The sequence below is a fragment of the Catharus ustulatus genome, chromosome 5 (genome assembly GCF_009819885.2).
Source record: "Catharus ustulatus isolate bCatUst1 chromosome 5, bCatUst1.pri.v2, whole genome shotgun sequence".
NCBI classification, from domain to species: domain Eukaryota; kingdom Metazoa; phylum Chordata; class Aves; order Passeriformes; family Turdidae; genus Catharus; species Catharus ustulatus.
Window position 1 is genome coordinate 49,815,582 of NC_046225.1, and position 17,811 is coordinate 49,833,392.

The 17,811-nt window shown below is 38.5% G+C and overlaps 1 protein-coding gene across 2 annotated transcripts in view; it reads left to right on the top strand.

Moving 5' to 3' along the window:
- Positions 1 to 17,811, top strand: part of GABRA4 (gamma-aminobutyric acid type A receptor subunit alpha4) — a 51,705-nt gene that overhangs the window by 13,827 nt on the left and 20,067 nt on the right. For both annotated transcript variants that reach the window (XM_033061328.1, XM_033061329.1), the window contains 4 exons: positions 6 to 88; positions 1,796 to 1,939; positions 3,322 to 3,474; positions 6,544 to 6,803. In XM_033061328.1, the coding sequence (XP_032917219.1) occupies positions 6 to 88; positions 1,796 to 1,939; positions 3,322 to 3,474; positions 6,544 to 6,803 (640 nt within the window). The remainder of the gene's footprint in view (positions 1 to 5; positions 89 to 1,795; positions 1,940 to 3,321; positions 3,475 to 6,543; positions 6,804 to 17,811) is intronic.

A 17,811-nucleotide genomic window follows, 5' to 3' on the forward strand; every position in this document is an offset into this window, starting at 1 on the left:
TATAGGCTTACAATAAGTGCAGAGTGTCCCATGAGATTAGTGGATTTTCCCATGGATGGTCATGCTTGTCCTCTCAAATTTGGGAGTTGTAAGTTGCAATTATGAAATTTCTTGTAACTACAGAATTTAAATAGTAGAATTAAATTTTGAGCAGTTACTAGATTTTCTGAATTTTACAGTTATGTCTTGATATACAATCCCTATGCAGACAAAACTCCTGTTAAGTTCCTCAGGACTTCAATTGTGGCCCTCAGAAATTAAACCCAGAGAGCTAAAAAGCAGGCAGTGATTCAGCTGTTATGTTAAATCCCACTATTCTGGGTACACAGTTGTTTGAAATATGTAGTTTTTCTTGGTGTTTGGGGAGGAATTGGATACTCAGTGAAGTGAGAGATTCTCTAGAGAAGACAAAACAGGCAGGTAAAAGACACCTAGGCAAGCAGGTTAACTGACTTTCTCTACAGGTAGTAGAAGCCCATTAGCATCTTAAGAGAGAGATATAGGTTATGTGCAAAGATTTGACCTCCAGTTTTAATTGCCTGTCTGCTGGCCTGAAAGAGGAACCTGCATAGCAAGTTTAGACCAGATAAATAACTTTTTAACTGGTGAGAAAAATCTTAGTGCAGATGACTTTCTTTTTCTCCTTTGAAGTCAGATGTAGGTTTTTGAAAAATGTCTAAACTTCGGATAGAAGGAACAGTTTAGGGTATCTGCATAACAAACAGGAGAGAGAAGTTGTAGTTCCTTGATGTGAATCAAAAGCAGTGACCTCTGAGACCCCCTGGAGATGGTTGGGCCACTCCCATTAATTATCTTGTTCTTTTAAGCCTTCTTGGTCACTGAGTTCTCTACTTTAGACACTCTGATAGCTGGACATTAATCTGTTTTCCTTCACCCCAGAGCTCTGTAGTCACAAATGGCTGGAGCACCTTCAGAGGTTTTCCATTGCATAAATTTAGCTTATGCAGCTGGGTAGTCAGCCTGAATGGGGGTGTGAAAGACACTGCTCTGATATGATTTTTCATCAGTGGAGACCAGATGTTGCAAGATTTGTCTTCGGTATCAGCTGTATGATAAGGGTGCTTTGATAGTGACTTCAGACAGAATCACCACTCAGCAGGAATTGTGCTGAACACTAGTCTGATGCTTCCCGCAGTGAAACTTGAAATAACACACAGCCATTTCAAATGTAAGACTGATTTGATTCAATTTTAACAGGAGTTTGGACTGTGTAGGGATTGAATGCTACCCTAAGATATGTCTTTTGCATTAAATGTAAAATGTTTCTTTGTGTGTCCTTATTTTGGGGCCATTGTGAATTTTTTACTGACCTATGGTTTCTGGCAAATATTTTAAACAGAAGTTTAAAATATTGTCATTTTTAGTATAATCATTCTTTTCTGTGAAGTAATGTGCACCCAACCTTCAAAATATATCCTCCTTGTACATACTCTTTTCTTTTTTAGATTAGTATATTTTAATAGTAAAATTTTAGTTAGAAATTGCTAAAATAAAGATAAACCTTGCATACCCAGTAAGGGCTGAGCCAGAAGGGAATTGCATTTAGGCTTCATATTCATATGTGAAGTGAATTTATGTGTGACACTTGGCATATAACCTCAGCTCTTATTTATACTACTCTGAGGGGGGCTTTTTGGGGGTAACTTAAAGTGAAGGGTATCTTCTGAAGTCATTCATGTGTGTTTTACTGTTTGGTTTCAGTAGGTTTGGCTTGGGTTCTTAGTAAGGCATGAGGAAAAGTTTCCTATTTATGCAAACTGATGCTGTGTTGTAGATGCTTATCCAAAGAGTGAAATGATTTATACCTGGACAAAAGGACCTGAGAAGTCAGTGGAAGTTCCTGAGGAGTCTTCCAGTTTAGTTCAGTATGACCTGCTTGGGCATACGGTATCCTCTGAAACTATTAAATCTATTACAGGTAGGAACCTCATCAGTAAAAAAATCAACTTGAGATAAAACTAACCTGTAACATTGCCCAAAGCTTTTTTTTTCTTTCTTTCTTCCTGTAAGTTTTATTCTTCTGAATGTCATAGGGTATGTAGTAAGGGCTGAGAGTGTAAATCTGAATTAGGTTTCTGTCCTTGAGATTTACATTTGCAGATTCATTACAGTAGATTGCGACAGTCTTTCAGAAAGCTAGAATGAGATCATTACTCCAAGGGACAAAATGAGCATTTAATCACTGCTTAAAATGCAGTTTGAAGATTCAAGAGGATGCCTGGGTAAGGAAGTAATTTCTCAGCACTGTATCCACATTATGTGCAAAAGACTTCCTTTGTTTGGTGGTGCAAACAGCTCAGGATAGAAGTACAGCATACAGAATGGGTTATTAAAACCAAAAAAACCCTCTAGTCAGACGAGGGTAGGCACAAATAGGTTAGTCACAATAGATACTTCTGCTGATCTGTGCTGTAAGAAACAAAGCAAATGGCAACTACAGGCATCCAAAATAAGTGAAGTATCACTGATGAGCAGTGTGGTGATAAACAAGCGTATTCCCAAAATATTTTTAAAATTTGGAATAATTTTCTAAGCATCAGCAGGTTTCGGCATTGTGAGGTAGTCAAAATGAAACCAATAAATCAAATATATTTGATATATTGCTCTATGGATGTTTTACTCAAAGATAAAATGGCATTTTGTAATTCACTAGAAATTTACTTTTCAGCATATAGATTATTATGAGTTAACAAAAAAAGTGCTCTTGCTGTCCAAAAAGGCTTTTTCTGTAGGGTTTTATTTAGACAGTTTATTGAGTTTATGGTAAAACTGCTTCTTTGGTCTGTTTGCTTAATATGAATGATAATGTTTTAGATAAATTTAGAATATTTTTAATTCTTCTCAATGATTATTGCATTTGTTTTGTTATCATAGTGGGGCTGACTTATAAACCTAGCAAAAAGTTGAGATGCTTGCATAAAGTTTGATGTGTATCGTTGTTATTATTTTATTCATCAGGTAGGTACCACAATGTTATGGATGGTGTGGTAGATAGATAAATTGTGTCTTGGGATTCTCTTCTTCAACAGCTGTCCAAAGGATTTTTAAAATCATGCTTATACTTTAAAATGTAATCCAATATTAGTTGTGTTATAGTATTTTTGATATCAACTTCCTTGTAAGGGCCTATTGTTCTAGGATTTTTTAAAAAACCTTAATTCGTTCTTGTTCGAAAGAAGATAGCTTTCTGTATATATTAAGTTGTATGTATAGCACCATCTTAAACTATCCTACTTGAGAGTCTGAAGCACAAATTTTATACCCAGAAAAATATTTTCTTTTTTTCTTTTTTTTTTTCAGGTGAATATATTGTTATGACAGTTTATTTCCATCTCAGACGGAAAATGGGTTATTTTATGATTCAGACCTATATCCCATGCATTATGACCGTGATCCTCTCTCAAGTTTCCTTTTGGATAAATAAGGAATCTGTTCCTGCTAGAACTGTATTTGGTAATTATTTCCTTTTTTTTTTTTCTTTTACTTGTACTTGCTCTTTTAATAACTCTCCCTAGAATAGGCCTTTTTAGTGCTTTGGGGTATACTCCATGCTATTGCAGAAACAAAGGAATAATTTAAATTCAGAGCGAATTTTGCTATTTATACATGAAAAATGTTGTTATGTGAATCCTTGGAATCTGAAGAGAAACTAGTAATATATAACCAGAAGAGTGGCATGGTCAGCTGTAGCAAACGACTGCTCAGCTCTAGGGATTCTGCTGCTTGAGGGAGCCAGCTGGAAAGATCTGTCTCTGAGTAATACACTCAAGTCCTTAGCCTACATCCAGATCAGGTTTATCCTCCAGTGGCCAGTAGTGTAAGTACTTGAACTCATGGTTTATAGAATACTTGTAAAATAAATTGATTTGGAGTGTGTGAGATGTTCCAGTGTCTTGTTATGAGGTATCTGTGTCATCAGTGGAAGCTTGCTATGAGTAAGGCTGAGATTCTGTTACTTTAATTTCATATTTAGTGCTTTTCTTTCCTTTCTACCACTGCCATCATGAAAATGAATTACAAAAGCAAAATGGTCACAAGATATTAAAATCGCTCTCTTCAAAATACAGCTTGAATGAGATGGCACAGTAAAAATAACAGAAAATCTTCAGTGGAAGACAAAGTGCGAGAATCTAAATGGAAATATGTTTCCTAACAAAGAAATAGGATAAAAACATTTTAAAAGCAGCCTAAAGCAGGAAGAGAATGTTCTACTACAAGCCTTTCTATAGACTGCTAGATGCTGGCAAGATGCTGCAGTTGTACTGGCAGCTCCAAGTCTTCCAGAGGAATTGTTAAATAGGCAACAATCTGATAAAGACTGCCAGTAAACTAATACTGTACCATCTCCTACTTGTTTTTGGTTAATGTTTGGTCATTTATTTCACTTTACCCTATTTTTACATCTCTTAAACAAACACTTTTAGAAACAATTCAGACAAACCTGAAGTGGACAAAGGTCTACTCAGGCCCTTAGGATAGGGCTAAACAGAGATAGGTCTCCAGGAGAAAAAACAAAACCCTAACAACTTCCCATATTTATTTTTTCTCAGTCTTAAACATTTTCAATGGTGTGGTTTTCAACACCTTCCCACTGAAGGTTTTATGAGCTTGCATCTGTATTTTTTATCCTCCTGAAAACTCTGATAAATCCGCTTGAGTTCCCGTGACCTGGCTATTACAGTAAATTCACGATTATAAGCCACACCATTTTGACTAAAATTTTGCTCCAACCCCGGAAATGCGGCTTACACTCAGGACTGGCTAATATATCAAAAAAGTTTGGAAATTTCCAACCCTGGAAGTGCCAGCCAGGGTGCTGAGCCGAGCACCTGCCAGTAAAACCTGGGATTGCACAATTGTTACAAATTGGTTACTCTGTTGCGCGGTGGGTGGGGCAGGGTCCGTGCCGGCAGTGCGGCGGGGGGAGGCGGGGGCTCCCTCCTTCAGGCAGCGCAGCCCGGGGGAGAGGCGGGGGGCTCCCTCCTGCTGGCCCCGCAGCTCGAGGGGAGGCGGGAGTCTCCCTCCTGCCGCAGGAGCAGGCAGGCTCCGTCCCTGCCTGCCGCCGCCGCCGTGGGTGCCAGCAGGCTCCATCCCCACCTGCTACCACCGCTGTGGGTGCCGGCAGACTCCGTCCCCGCCTGCCGCTGCGGGGCAGCGCCAGGCCGGGGCGAGCGAGCCCGGCAGCAGTGGCGACCAGCCCCAAGCGGCAGTGCCAAGCTGGGCCACCTGGCCCCATCGGCAGCCCTGAGCGGGCCGAGCCCGCATGGCCCGAGCTGAGCCAGTAAACCCTGCCATCCCGCGATTCTGTTACTATTTGGCAACTTTGTTGCACGCAGGTCCTCACTGCAAATGACAGACCGGGTTATAATCAGGTGCGGCTTATGTATGGACAAAGAACGAAATGTTGCCGACACCCAGAGGTGCGGCTTATAGTCAGTGTGGCTTGTAATCGTGAAATTACTGTACTCCTTTTTCATTTTTTTTTTTCTGTAACAGGAATGACTGATTTCATTGTTACGAGTTCTCTGTATGGCAGTGTGTAGGTGAAGCTTTTTATATATTATATATAAATTGATGGAGTACCATCAAATAGGGATGTGAAGAATCTGTTGAAAAACATATTCTTAATGAGTTTAAATTCTTCTGAGCATAAGAATTGCATCTTCAACTAGAATGGGTACAGTGTTCTTCCCTTAAGAGTAAGGACATCTCTATTTGTAGTCAGTCATTGTTGAGGTTATCATGCTAGGATTTATGCAGTGTTCATTACATATTTGGGGTTTTACATTTGTATCATATGGGATATTTTAGATGAAAAAAGAAAAAAAGACCCCATTTATTTGTTTGCATTTGAAGTACTACCATGAAGTGGCCATCTTTTGAGTTCAGTGTTCATGCTTGCACACTTTTTAATTAAAGTTGTTCTTTCAGAAGATTAAATTCTAATTAAATTTCATTGGCTGACTAGCAGCAGAAGGCTATAAAAAAACCTGATGGTTTCTTAGCTAACAGAGTTCTTAACATAATATTCTTCATTAGCATCAAAATAATTTGTCATGACTTAATGACTCCTGGATTACAAGTGTGATCAGAGGCACAGATGCAGAATAATAGGTGGCTTTCAGAACAATTTACAGGAAAAGTCATGTTTTTGTTGCAGTCTGAGGAGTACTCTTCAATTTAACAACTTTAATCTAATTCACATGTTTAGAAAATAACTTGTAAAAAGTTCTACTGAACTTGAAGTGAAAAACATGTGAAATGTAGATTTCTGTGTTTTCTTCGTGTGAACTGTAGATGATGTGCTGAAGTCATGGTTTTCTGGACTTCCTTTAAAAGTGATTAACTGGGCTTAGCTGCTCACAGATTTCTGTAGCTTACCATGACTTAGATCTAAGGCAGTATTCACAAACAGCAGAGAAAGACTCACAAATGATTTAAAATTCTTTGTTTGAAGGAACTTGACAGTTCTTGCTTTGTTTTACTTTGATTCATCAGTTCTTTTGCTTCGTTTTTTTGAAGGAATAACCACAGTGTTGACAATGACGACACTGAGCATCAGTGCAAGACATTCTCTGCCAAAAGTATCCTATGCTACTGCCATGGACTGGTTCATAGCAGTTTGCTTTGCCTTTGTGTTCTCTGCTCTTATTGAATTTGCTGCTGTCAACTATTTTACTAACATTCAAATGGAAAAAGCCAAAAGGAAGACGGTAAAGTCCCTTCTTGAATTTCCAGTTGCTCCAGTCCAAAGGAAAAGAAGTACAGAAGAGACATTCATGGTATGTTTTCAGCATACGCAAACATTTTCTGTGTTTTTGGTAGTGTTTCTCAGTAAAAACTGGCCTTTAGCTTCCTCCCACATTCCCTTTGAGTTAATGATGCATTGTACACTAGGTTAATGGAAGGCTAATACTATACTATATTCAATTATAAAAACCTGTAAAACATAATTTAATTCTTATTTGCATTATTGAATAAACTCAGGGGAGAGGTGGCAATTCTGTCCATCCATACATGCAGTCTTCTCTTTGTTTGTGTTTTGGTGAAGGCCAGTTAGGATGGGAATCTTGAGGAAACTTACTTTCCTTTTCCACGTTGATTCTGTATGGACTGATTATACAGGGCAAGATTTTGCAGATTATAAGGGCATCATGTTATCTTGTGTGGCTAATGTCTTTAATGACTAATGACTTTAATGGCTAATGAATTAAAATATGTTAAAGCATTTCAGCTGTATCTTGGAGCATTTCCCTAAACATCACAGTTCTCCTTGCATTGCATGAGTTGCCTATGAAGAGTTTTCTTTCTTTATCTGTTACAATTTCAGGAATTTGTTAAGAATGTTGGATGAAAACTTTTTTACCACAGACATAATTTTAATGTAATTTGTATATCTTTGCTCAGTAGTTCACCTCAATTTCTGATAAGTTTTTGGGGGTCTGTTTAACAAAATGCTTTCCTGCTTTCCTAATGCTTTGCATTAAAGTGTGACTTGTGTGGGAGCTGTTCTAGTGTGTGGACTAGCTAATAAAGGCTCAGTCTCTTTTTCAGTTGCGCTCATGGGTGATTACCCTTTCCTCTCTTTTCCCATTCCCAATAAATGAAGCATCTATTCACGAGACATGTAGTTGAGAAAGTCACTGCAGCACCTGTCCCAGCCATGTCCCTGCCACCACTTCCCAGCCATGACTGATTCTTGGCAACACCACTCAAGAAGTGAGACACTGACAGCAGCATTGTAATTTACTTACTCTTCCTGTCAGGCTGACTTTGTAATTTCCTTTGCCTGGGCCAGGATTTAAGAAGTGCTGTTTTAGACTAACTCTTGTTAATTTTGTCTTCTGTCTCTTTTCACATCTCATTTGTCTCCTTCTCTATTCATCTTCTCATTTTTTGCCTTCCCACCCCTTCCATTTTCTATTGCTGCACAGCTGCTGTCCACCCACTTCCATTTTTCTTCCTCTTTTTTGCTCTCCTACTGTAGATACTGTTTTCAATCTCCTGGTTATGTTATGTTAGCTTTCATTTCTGCTTAAGAGGATAGATATGCTCCTGAAGAGTTTGTTATTTGTCACTCCGTTGGCCACTGGTAAGAGATAGGAAGCAAGAAATATGTTTATAGTAGCACAGAGTTCACCTTGTACACAGAACTATTAGTGCTATGAGCTTATGCTAAGCTTCTTCACTGTGCAGCATGAAGTTTAGTAAAGTGTCTTGGCTGCTCCTGAGGAAAGTAAATACTGTTTTTGGTGATAGATTTTATTTGCATGCCTAGGAAAAAATATTACTTAAGAACAGTTTAATCCTATGTTTATTTATTATATTTTATTTAAAACAATAGGAAAAACAGTTATTTTCTCAGGTAGCTTAATAAAACTTACTCTCATGGGGGCTTCAGAAAACTCTTTTGATTCATGGACATAATTTCTTTGTGTTAGTAGTGTACAATGCTTAGCCATTTTGGAGAAATACCTCCTATAATACCTACTATTGCCATTATTAGTTAAAAAATAAAAGCAGCAACAGAACACACACATCTTCTTTCAAGTTGAAAGACAGATAAAATGAGATGTGAACAGTTCTATTCCACTGCTTAATTAATACTGCTGGGATAAATGTGGGAGCGTTCTCACCGATTGGGAGATTTTGAAAGGACCCAAGGGAGCAAACTACTCAAGGGGTTACATATTAATGTTATGAGTATGTAAGTGAGTGATAATGTTGATTGTACCTTGAACAGTTTTTTTTTTTTTCATGGCTTTCTGCCTTATTATACCTGTACTAAGATTTGACACTTTTCTCTTCCAACACAGTTGTGCAAGGTGAGCCACAGCTACTGCTATAAAGGCTTACCTATTGTGCAATCCTTTCTATGACTAGAGGATTACTTCTGGTCTCCCACTGTGCAGAACAGAAGCTAGAATCACTGCTCTAATTCTCTAGAAACTAACATGAATGTCGCACACTGCTTTCCAACCTGACATGTAAAATACCCCTTGCTATATTTTGTTTATGATGACTAATATAGAATTTTATTTTATTCCTTATTATGATATATGGTATTATTTTATATTTTATTATTATTATACTATTTATTTATCCATTAATATTAATCTGGCTTTTTGTTCTGCACAAATACTGTCTAGTCAGTGCTGATTTACTAGAGATAATGAAATCTCAGTTTCCTTGGTACTGAGATTAGTGGTGAGTTTGTGGTGCACAAAGAATGCAGGACAATAGCTGGACTGTAGTATGTAAATTGTAAGCAATGTTTCTTAATGTAAATCTACACTTTTTTTTTTTTCTCAGTACATAAATGATAGGCTTGATTTCTTTACCCAGTTAGTATTTTAAAGAAATCTGTACTGTGCTGGCACTATTGTGGTAGAAATTTCTGTTGGTAGCAGGACAATTGCCAGAGCTCAAGATAAAGGTCTATTTTAAACTTGAAATTTTTTTCAAAAAAAATGGCCAAAAAAATTTACCAGTCTCCCAAAATTAAAAATTTTCACTTAGCCCAGGGAGGAAGTGTATGCTAATTGGGAAAGAAGATGCCTGAACACCTAGCCCTTACAGTTCTTTCTGTTGAATATCTCACCATTTGCAATGTGCTTTGGATCTTCTTCTACTACTACTTCTATTACTACTTAAGACTATCCCTGTCTTAAGCCTATTTAGACCTATACTTTAGCCTACCTTGAAATGACATAAAGCTGTCTCTGCCCACTATTTTTTGCAATTGAGATCCCATTTGTACAGGTCCCCTGAAAAATTAGGGAACAATTGAGGTTGTTAAGGAAAACAAACATGGTGACATTATACAGTATATTCACGAATACAAGCCGCGCTGAGTATAAACCGCATCTCTGGGTGTTGGCAAATATTTCGTTCTTTGTCCATAAATAAGACACACCTGAATATAAGCCGCTCTGTCGTTCGCAGCAAGGACCCGCATGCAACAAAGTTGCCAAATAGTAACAGAACGGCGGCAGGGCGGGGTTTACTGGCCCAGCTAAGGCTGTGCAGGCTCGGCCTGCTAGGGGCTGCTGACGGGGCCAGGTAGCCCAGCCCGGCGCTGCTGCTCGGCGGGACCACTGGGGGCCAACTGCCGCTGCCACTGGGCTCGGTCACCACGGCCTGGCGCTGCCCTGTGGTGGCAGGCAGGGACGGAGCCCCCCCCGCTCCCGCGGCGGCGGTGGCGGGCGGGGACGGAGCCCCCCGCTGCCTCCCAGAACCGCGGCACTGGCGGCCCGGGTCCCCCGCCGCCTGCCCGAGCCGTGGCAGTGGCAGCCCGGGTCCCCCCGCTCCTCCCCAAGCCGCGGCAGTGGCGGCCCGAGTCCCCCGCCGCCTCCCAGAGCCGCGGCAATGGCGGCGCGGGGCCCCCCCGTCTCTCTCCCGGGCTGTGGTAGGGAGCTCTCCCGCCTCTCTCCCCGCCCCCCGTGCTGCCTGCAGGCAGCCAGGCTCCACCCGCGGTGCAACAGAGTAGCAATTTGTAACAATCACAAAATGCCGACTTTGCAGCTGCTCGGCTCGGCACTCTGGCTGGCACTTCTGAGGTTGTAAATGTCAGAAAATTATTCACATATTAGCTGCTCCTGAGTATTAGCCGCATTTCCGGTTTAGGAGCAAAATCTTAGTCAAATTGGTGCGGCTTGTATTCATGAAATTACTGTACTTTTAAATAAGGACTTTGTTTTATGAGCTGTTGGTTCTGCATTATTGAATGGATGGTTTAATGCATTTGATTTTTTTTTCTGTCAAGTAACATAGTGGGATTGTCCTTGAAGAGGAAGCAGGTTGGGCTATGAAACTGGATTACCTATAGAATATGAAGATTTTTCTATCAGATGATATTAGAAATTAGGCATATTAATAGTAAACTTTTGTAAAATAAAGATAAATTGCACACTGTTATAAGTCCTTTTTTGACAGGTGTATGTTTGACCAATTTGTGACCATAGAATTAAGTGGGTTTTCTGTATTGAATCAGTTAATATATTACTCATGCTAATTAGAATTTTTAGTGGTGGGTTATTTTTCTCCTTTCGGTGAAAACAATTTTGTAGTTGTCTTGGATCAAAGGCAACTCCTATAATATATCATTATAATCAAATGATTTGGATATATTACTTCATATTATACATTTCTTCACTAGAACCAATAAATTCTTACTGTAGCAAATGGGAGCTATCTACTTCTCCAAGTTATTCTCATATGTAATTATATTTACTTTATTGGAGCCACATGATGGATGTGACTGATGAATACATTGATTAAAGTAAGCATTAAATGCAGTTCAGAGGCTAACTAAGTAGTCTGAACTGTGTTAATTACAACAAAAAATCCTGGCATCAAGCTAATTTACTGGACTGAGGGTAGCAGGAGCAAGCCTGCAATAGCTGCAGATGCAGCTTGTGTTCCTTTATCACTTGATTTGACTTTAGCCATAGCAATCTTCAATTGTTTTTTATACTCCTTCTCCCGTCTACCCTATTTCAACTCTTTTTTCCTCTTGTCTTTAACTTCTTCATACAACCTTATTGTAGCTCATTAATGAGGAGTGCAGGTCTGCAGAAGACATCCCAGGAGTAGGACTCAAGCTTTTTTGAGGTCTGTCTTGAGTTCTCAAGGGACTTGGACAAACTTTCTGTCAGGCACAGCAGGATAGCACTGAAATATGTCGAAGTCAAGAGAGGTAACTTAAACCGTGGTTACTTGTGATTTCTTTGTTTTGGGAGCAAGTTAAAATCCTTTCTGTTTAGAAACAACCTATCCCTAAATGTTCTGAACTACTTTCGTTAGCACAAGCAGAAATGTTGCTGCAAGTAAATGTGTGATGAAAATGAATGATTTATAGTTTGTTATTGGACTCCTGAGTCTATTTTTATGCTTCTGTACTATTCCCTTTTCACTGTATTCCTATGAAGTTTATTTTTAAAGTCCTACCCAGTTTTGGAGATGAAGAATGCTACTGAAAAGTAGTCTTCAAAAAAAAAATAGACTCCTAAACACTGGTAACATGAGCTTCAACCTCAGCTGTTTGTTAAAAGTGTGTGAAACTCAGGAAAAATCGGGTCAGACTCAAAAAACCCTTTTGAATGGAATTATTTCTTCAAACTCAGTCACAAGTAGGATGTAACTCAATTTTTCTTTCTCTTTTCTGGAGACAGTTAAATGTCATCTTGTCTCTAGCAAGTCCTGTAGCATCTAATGAAGGAACCTGTGGGTCAAGCTCTTCCCTGCCATGTAGGCATACACTCCTCCTTGCTTGGGTGCTATGTGACTGGCATCCACCTCACAAATTTATGAGAAATGTCATGTGGACAGCCTGCATACTGCTTTTGTATGATTCAGATGTGTTTTGTCTGGTATGAAATCCTTATCTTTTAGTCATTTATGGGCACAGCTCAAGTTATTTGATGGAGTGGGAGAAAAGTGGAGATCCTTTGGCAGCCCTTGGTGAACACACATCTAGAGCAATTAATGCGGCTGATGGCCAGCTCTGTTCCCCAAACTCCTGACTTGCAGAACAAAGATTGGGCCTGATAAATTGTTCTGATGGGCTACATACAATCTTGAGGCTATAGGTAGCATACTTATTTTTTTTAGTGTGCCATTTTTTGCTGTTGCTGGTGTTCTTAATCCCTGAAGTTGATTAATGGTGAGGTGTCAGCAGATACATGCTTGTGTCTTAGGTCTACACTTTAAGTGAAACTGAAAATTTTAGCCTCTGGACCAAAACTTTGAATTTAAATCTGAATGAATCTATATTTGAATACATAGACATAATGGAGAGGTAAAAAAAACCGTACCAGACCTAGAGTCGTACCACTTATTTTACTCCTTCTTTGGAGTAGTAGAATAATAGCTTCCTTTGTTCCCAGCAATAGTGAAGTGGAGCTAAACCCTCCTGCCTCAAATACGAATGGATGAATCTGAAGAGCAACTTGGTCTTGATGGCAGTACTTGGGCCACAGGTCTTATGTGGATGCACAGCCTATCTCCTTTGTGTGACTTACACAGTCCTGCTAGTTAGGACACCATTTCAGTTTTTCAAATATAATGACCGTTTTTTTCTGCTTCAGTACATCTCCACTGCCTACGGTGTTACAGTTTTACAGTTTGGGATTTTTTAGGGCAGTGGCATTTAAAACTCAGATCCTAATGAAGGACATCAAGCTCAAGAAATGCATAAAGTTCATCTAAATATAAGGACAAGACCGTACAAATGGGGGCTGCTGTGCCATGTGAACAATATCTTTGACATGTCAACAATTTTCTGCTGCTCTAATTTCATTAGTCAACATTTTTGTTATTGATGATTTACAGTTAATGTATGCTAGCATCATAAATAGGATGAGAGTGCATGCAGGTCATAAACAACTAGCACATTTTGCATTAAATGCTATTTGAAAGATAGGAGAGATTGATCACCTGGGAGAAGGTTGCAGTAAATTAGTGGGAAGTTTCAGCTTGGGTACCTAAAGATGAAATAGATCCAAACAGATCCAAAATTGTTCATAAAATATTTTGTGAGCTGTGATGCTCAGGTACAAATGCTTTTTATGCTTCCTTGATTTTATTTATCTTTCTGTTGCTTTGCGGTTTTGCTGCTTTGTTTTTTGGTGTGGTGTTTTGGGTTTGGTTTTTTTTTTTAAAGTTCATTTGGAGCTTTTTTGTTGTTGGTTTTGGTTGTAGGGTTTTTTGGGGTTTTTTTTGTTTGTTTTGTTTGTTTGGGCTTTTAGTTTGATTCCTTTTTGGATTTTTGTTAGTTTTTTGTTTGTTTTGGGGTTTGGGGTTTTTGTTTTGGTTTTAGGGGATTTTTTTGGCTTTTTACTTGGTTCACTAGGCAGTTCTACTGAACAACGGGCACTGTTCCTAATGTATAAAGCTAAATGTGTGCTCAAACGGTATGATGGCATAAAATTTAATTTTTTAATGTTTCACATAATATGTCTTTTTAAATAGCACAGATTAAAGTGCTCTGTTAAAAACATTTGTATGTTTTCAACAATCTGATATTACTCTAACATGGTTGGGTTGTGGAATGAATTTAAACTGTAAGTAGAAACATTTCTCTACTGCAAAGTGAGCAGAGTAATTAATGGAAGTAGGCAATGTAGTATGGGATTTGTGCCTAGATTCTGACCCAGCTGTGGTGTAAACTCCACTGAATTCCAGAATTCAGTTATAAAGAAGATAAAAAATGGCAGGGAATTTGATCAAAACTGTTGAGATTTAAAGGTGGACAATGAAGATTTTTCTTATTGTAGTGGAAATGGGTTTTTGGCAGGAGGTTGGGTTTGTTGTGATTTTTTTTTTTTCAATATGCACAAAAAGAAGCAGGAGCTTATTTGCAGCACCTGGTGGATTCTGGAATGCTGTCTTCTGCAAGCCTTACTAGGAAATGTTATAATTGATCATTCTTCAATTTCCTGTAAGTGTTAGAATGAACTGTCACAAAGTAGACAAGGAAATATGAAGGATATACTTGGCTGTCACTCATCTGATGCTAAAATACCTGACTGTAAGTAGTGGAAGATTTTTTAAAAATAATATTAGGATAAGACTTCTTTTTGGAAACCAAAACATAGTGCAGTTGTTTTAAAAAATACCACATCCTGTTGTTTTGAATTCCAAAAATATGTGTGAATGTCTTTGTCATTCTGATGATCTAGAAAAACAAAGACTGCCATGCTCCAAAAAGCCATATATTCCTTATGTTTTTTTCATTACAATATACAATGCATGTTTCTAAGTTAATTTCCCAGCAGTACCAGTTGCAGACATTCAGATAGGTCTTTTATTGATATAATGGCAATTTTCTCCCTTTTAAAAAATCTTTTTATGTAGAGGGGAATGTTACATAGTCAAAAAAAAAAAAAAGTGGTAGCATTTCTGAAACATTGAGTCAAGGGCAGTCCTTTATGGTAACAGGGGTAAAATTTTCAGATTGTCCAACATCTTGCACTGAAAATTTTTGGGGAGTTTGTAGTTTTCTCTGTGATGGTTAGTGTAAAATGATGTCCCTGAACCCAAGACTCTTCATATTTTCTCCTTTAACCATTTAATGTATTTATATTTACATATTAGTTTTGTTTCCCCTCCAGAAAGTTTTCAGTACTGGTGCATCCAATGACACCAAATCCCATTTGAGTTTCCCAGCTGTGTGTGAGATTTCTGACTGATACCATTTTTACATTGGGAAAATTGGAATCAGAAGAAATAAGCATCGAGAGGCTTGGGAAAGCCTACAAGACAATGAGTGTCCCAAGCACTTTCAGCAAGCTACTAAAGCAAATTTAATGACAGCTTTGAAGTCAACAGAAATTGAAAGATATAGAAAATAACTAAGGTCCTTGGTTCCTTATCAACCATTCTTCTTCCTTTCAGAGATGTTACAAAAATCCCCCCCACAGTTCATTAGGACATGATTTAGACTAATAGACTTGTTCCCTACCATAGTTATGCTTTCAGTTCTTTCATTTTGTCATAATATAAATAAAATCTTTAAGAATTGTGCACACCAGTGGTTAAGAATCATATGTATGCATACTTACATTTAAATACATATGCATACATATATATATATATACATACGTTTGCAGGTGTAAGGCTTTTAGGCAGCACACAGGTGGATGGGTTCATTTGGCATAAATTTGGCATCCATTTATTTTAAAAATGTTTTTGTAATTTATGTTTCTTTAATAACCTTATTCACTTTTCTTTTACTCTGTGCACTTTTATGCCTGTCTAGTGGTAGAGCATAGAATGAAGTGCTCTTCTTGCCCCTTTTCCCCTCCCATCTCATGATTCAGATGGCAGAATGAGCAGAGTGGATAGTGGACTGGCTTTTGTAACTTATCTCCTCTTTGTTTATTCTTTCCAAATAATTTTCACTGCTCTCTGCACTACTAGAGCTATTGTGTTTTGTGACAGGTGGAACTTTTACTTGGTCGTATTCCAGGGCTCTATAAGACAACCCAAGATCTCTAGTATTATTCCAGTAAAATTCTGATTGACTGGCTCTGCAACACAGTAGTAAAACAGGGTAGATTTCTCCTCCAAGTTTTGGTTTTGCTCGCAGCAGGTCAATATGGTGAATCAGTGGGATTTGGGACAAGCAGCATTATTTACACTGATGACAACACGCTGCTTTCCTGATAAATGTCAAATAGTGTGAATTTGGCAGGCTATACAATGTCCTCCCAGAAGAACAGACTGTTTTCCTAGGAAGGATTAGTAAGGATAAAAACCACTATGGTAGATTTTAATAGTAAAATATTACTAAATTACCATCCAAACAATTTTGTTGTTGTACTTAAATACTAAGTGATGTCAGTCTTTGGTTGCTCTAAGCCTTCCATTTTTTGCATGATTTTTTGCTTAGATTAATTGGGTTCTCCCAGTTTGGGAAGCCCATGCTCTCATATAATACATTACTGACTCTCCTATATATTAATTTACCTGTGTGTCAATGAAGTTTTAGTAGTGCTGTCATGAGAGACACTAATTGTATCCTTGGAAAATTAACAGAAAAGCATAAAGATGTTTATTGACCATTCATTTTTTATTTCATTTTACTAATACCTCATTGTTACATCCTGATTATTCTAATAAACAATTTAAATTCCTTGACATTTTAAAACTGCCTTGATTGTGGTACTCTTTTCATGAATTTTTTTTGACTGGTTGGTTTTGTGTTTGGATTTCATTTTTTACTTAGGGAGATGAAGTATGCAAAATGGTGATTAGACACCTGAAATGCTTAATTACTAGATTTCCTGGGTAGGCATATACAGAACTGACTTGCTGCTTTCTAAGTGTTTGCCATGCATCTTAGGTAGATTCCTACCCTGTTTCAACTCAGTGACCAGCATGCCTATCAGTTATAGCCTCCCACAAATCCCAAATGGGAGTCTGAGCAGACTTGTGTCCTCAAGTTTTCAATACTGGAGAATTAGATTAGTAACCAGACTGCTAGGTAGTCCTTGACATGTTAAGTTCTATTGAAGCTGCTCTTGTTATGTGAAATACTTTATATGGAGCTATGGAGAAGGAGAAGAGTTGGTTTTGGAGCCAGCTTGTCTGTGCATGCAGTGCAATGGGAGGGCAAGATTGAAATGTGGAGCAAGCAACATCTCTGGCAAGGAGGGATGATTACAGTAATTTCACAATTATAAGCCGCACCATTTTGACTAAGATTTTGGTCCTAACCCGGAAGTGTGGCTTATAATCAGGTGCGGCTTATATATGGACAAAGAACAAAAAGTTACTGTTTTAGTTTGGAGGACAGGTGTCTGCTGAGATAGGCAGGAGCCTCTCTTTGAAATGGAGAATGTAAACCCCCTCCCTCCAAATTATTATAATTTTGAAATCAAGGGGCTTTCAGGCTAAGATGTGGGAATTAGGAATAACAGTTCTTTACTAGGGAAATTAAAATAGAAATACAGTACTAAAAGAAACAAACTCCAAACCCTGACAGAGTCAGAGTACAACCTGATACCCCGTCAGGCAGGGTGTTGGTAGCAGTCCCATTAAATGGTGGTTGCAGTCCTCTTGTGGTGACAGATGTGGTTCAGTTGGAGCAGTGCTCCTGTACAAGGTGCAGTTTCCCTCCGGAGGTCCAGTGGTGATGTGGAGAAATCCAGTTTTCCACTGGAGTCCAGTGGAGAAAGGGGCAACCTTAGTGTCCCAAAACCTCTGTTTTTATCTTGGTAAGAAATGTTGGGCTCTTCCCCCTGGCTGGAGCAACTTCCAATGGGATGCAGTAATTTTATCAGTCAC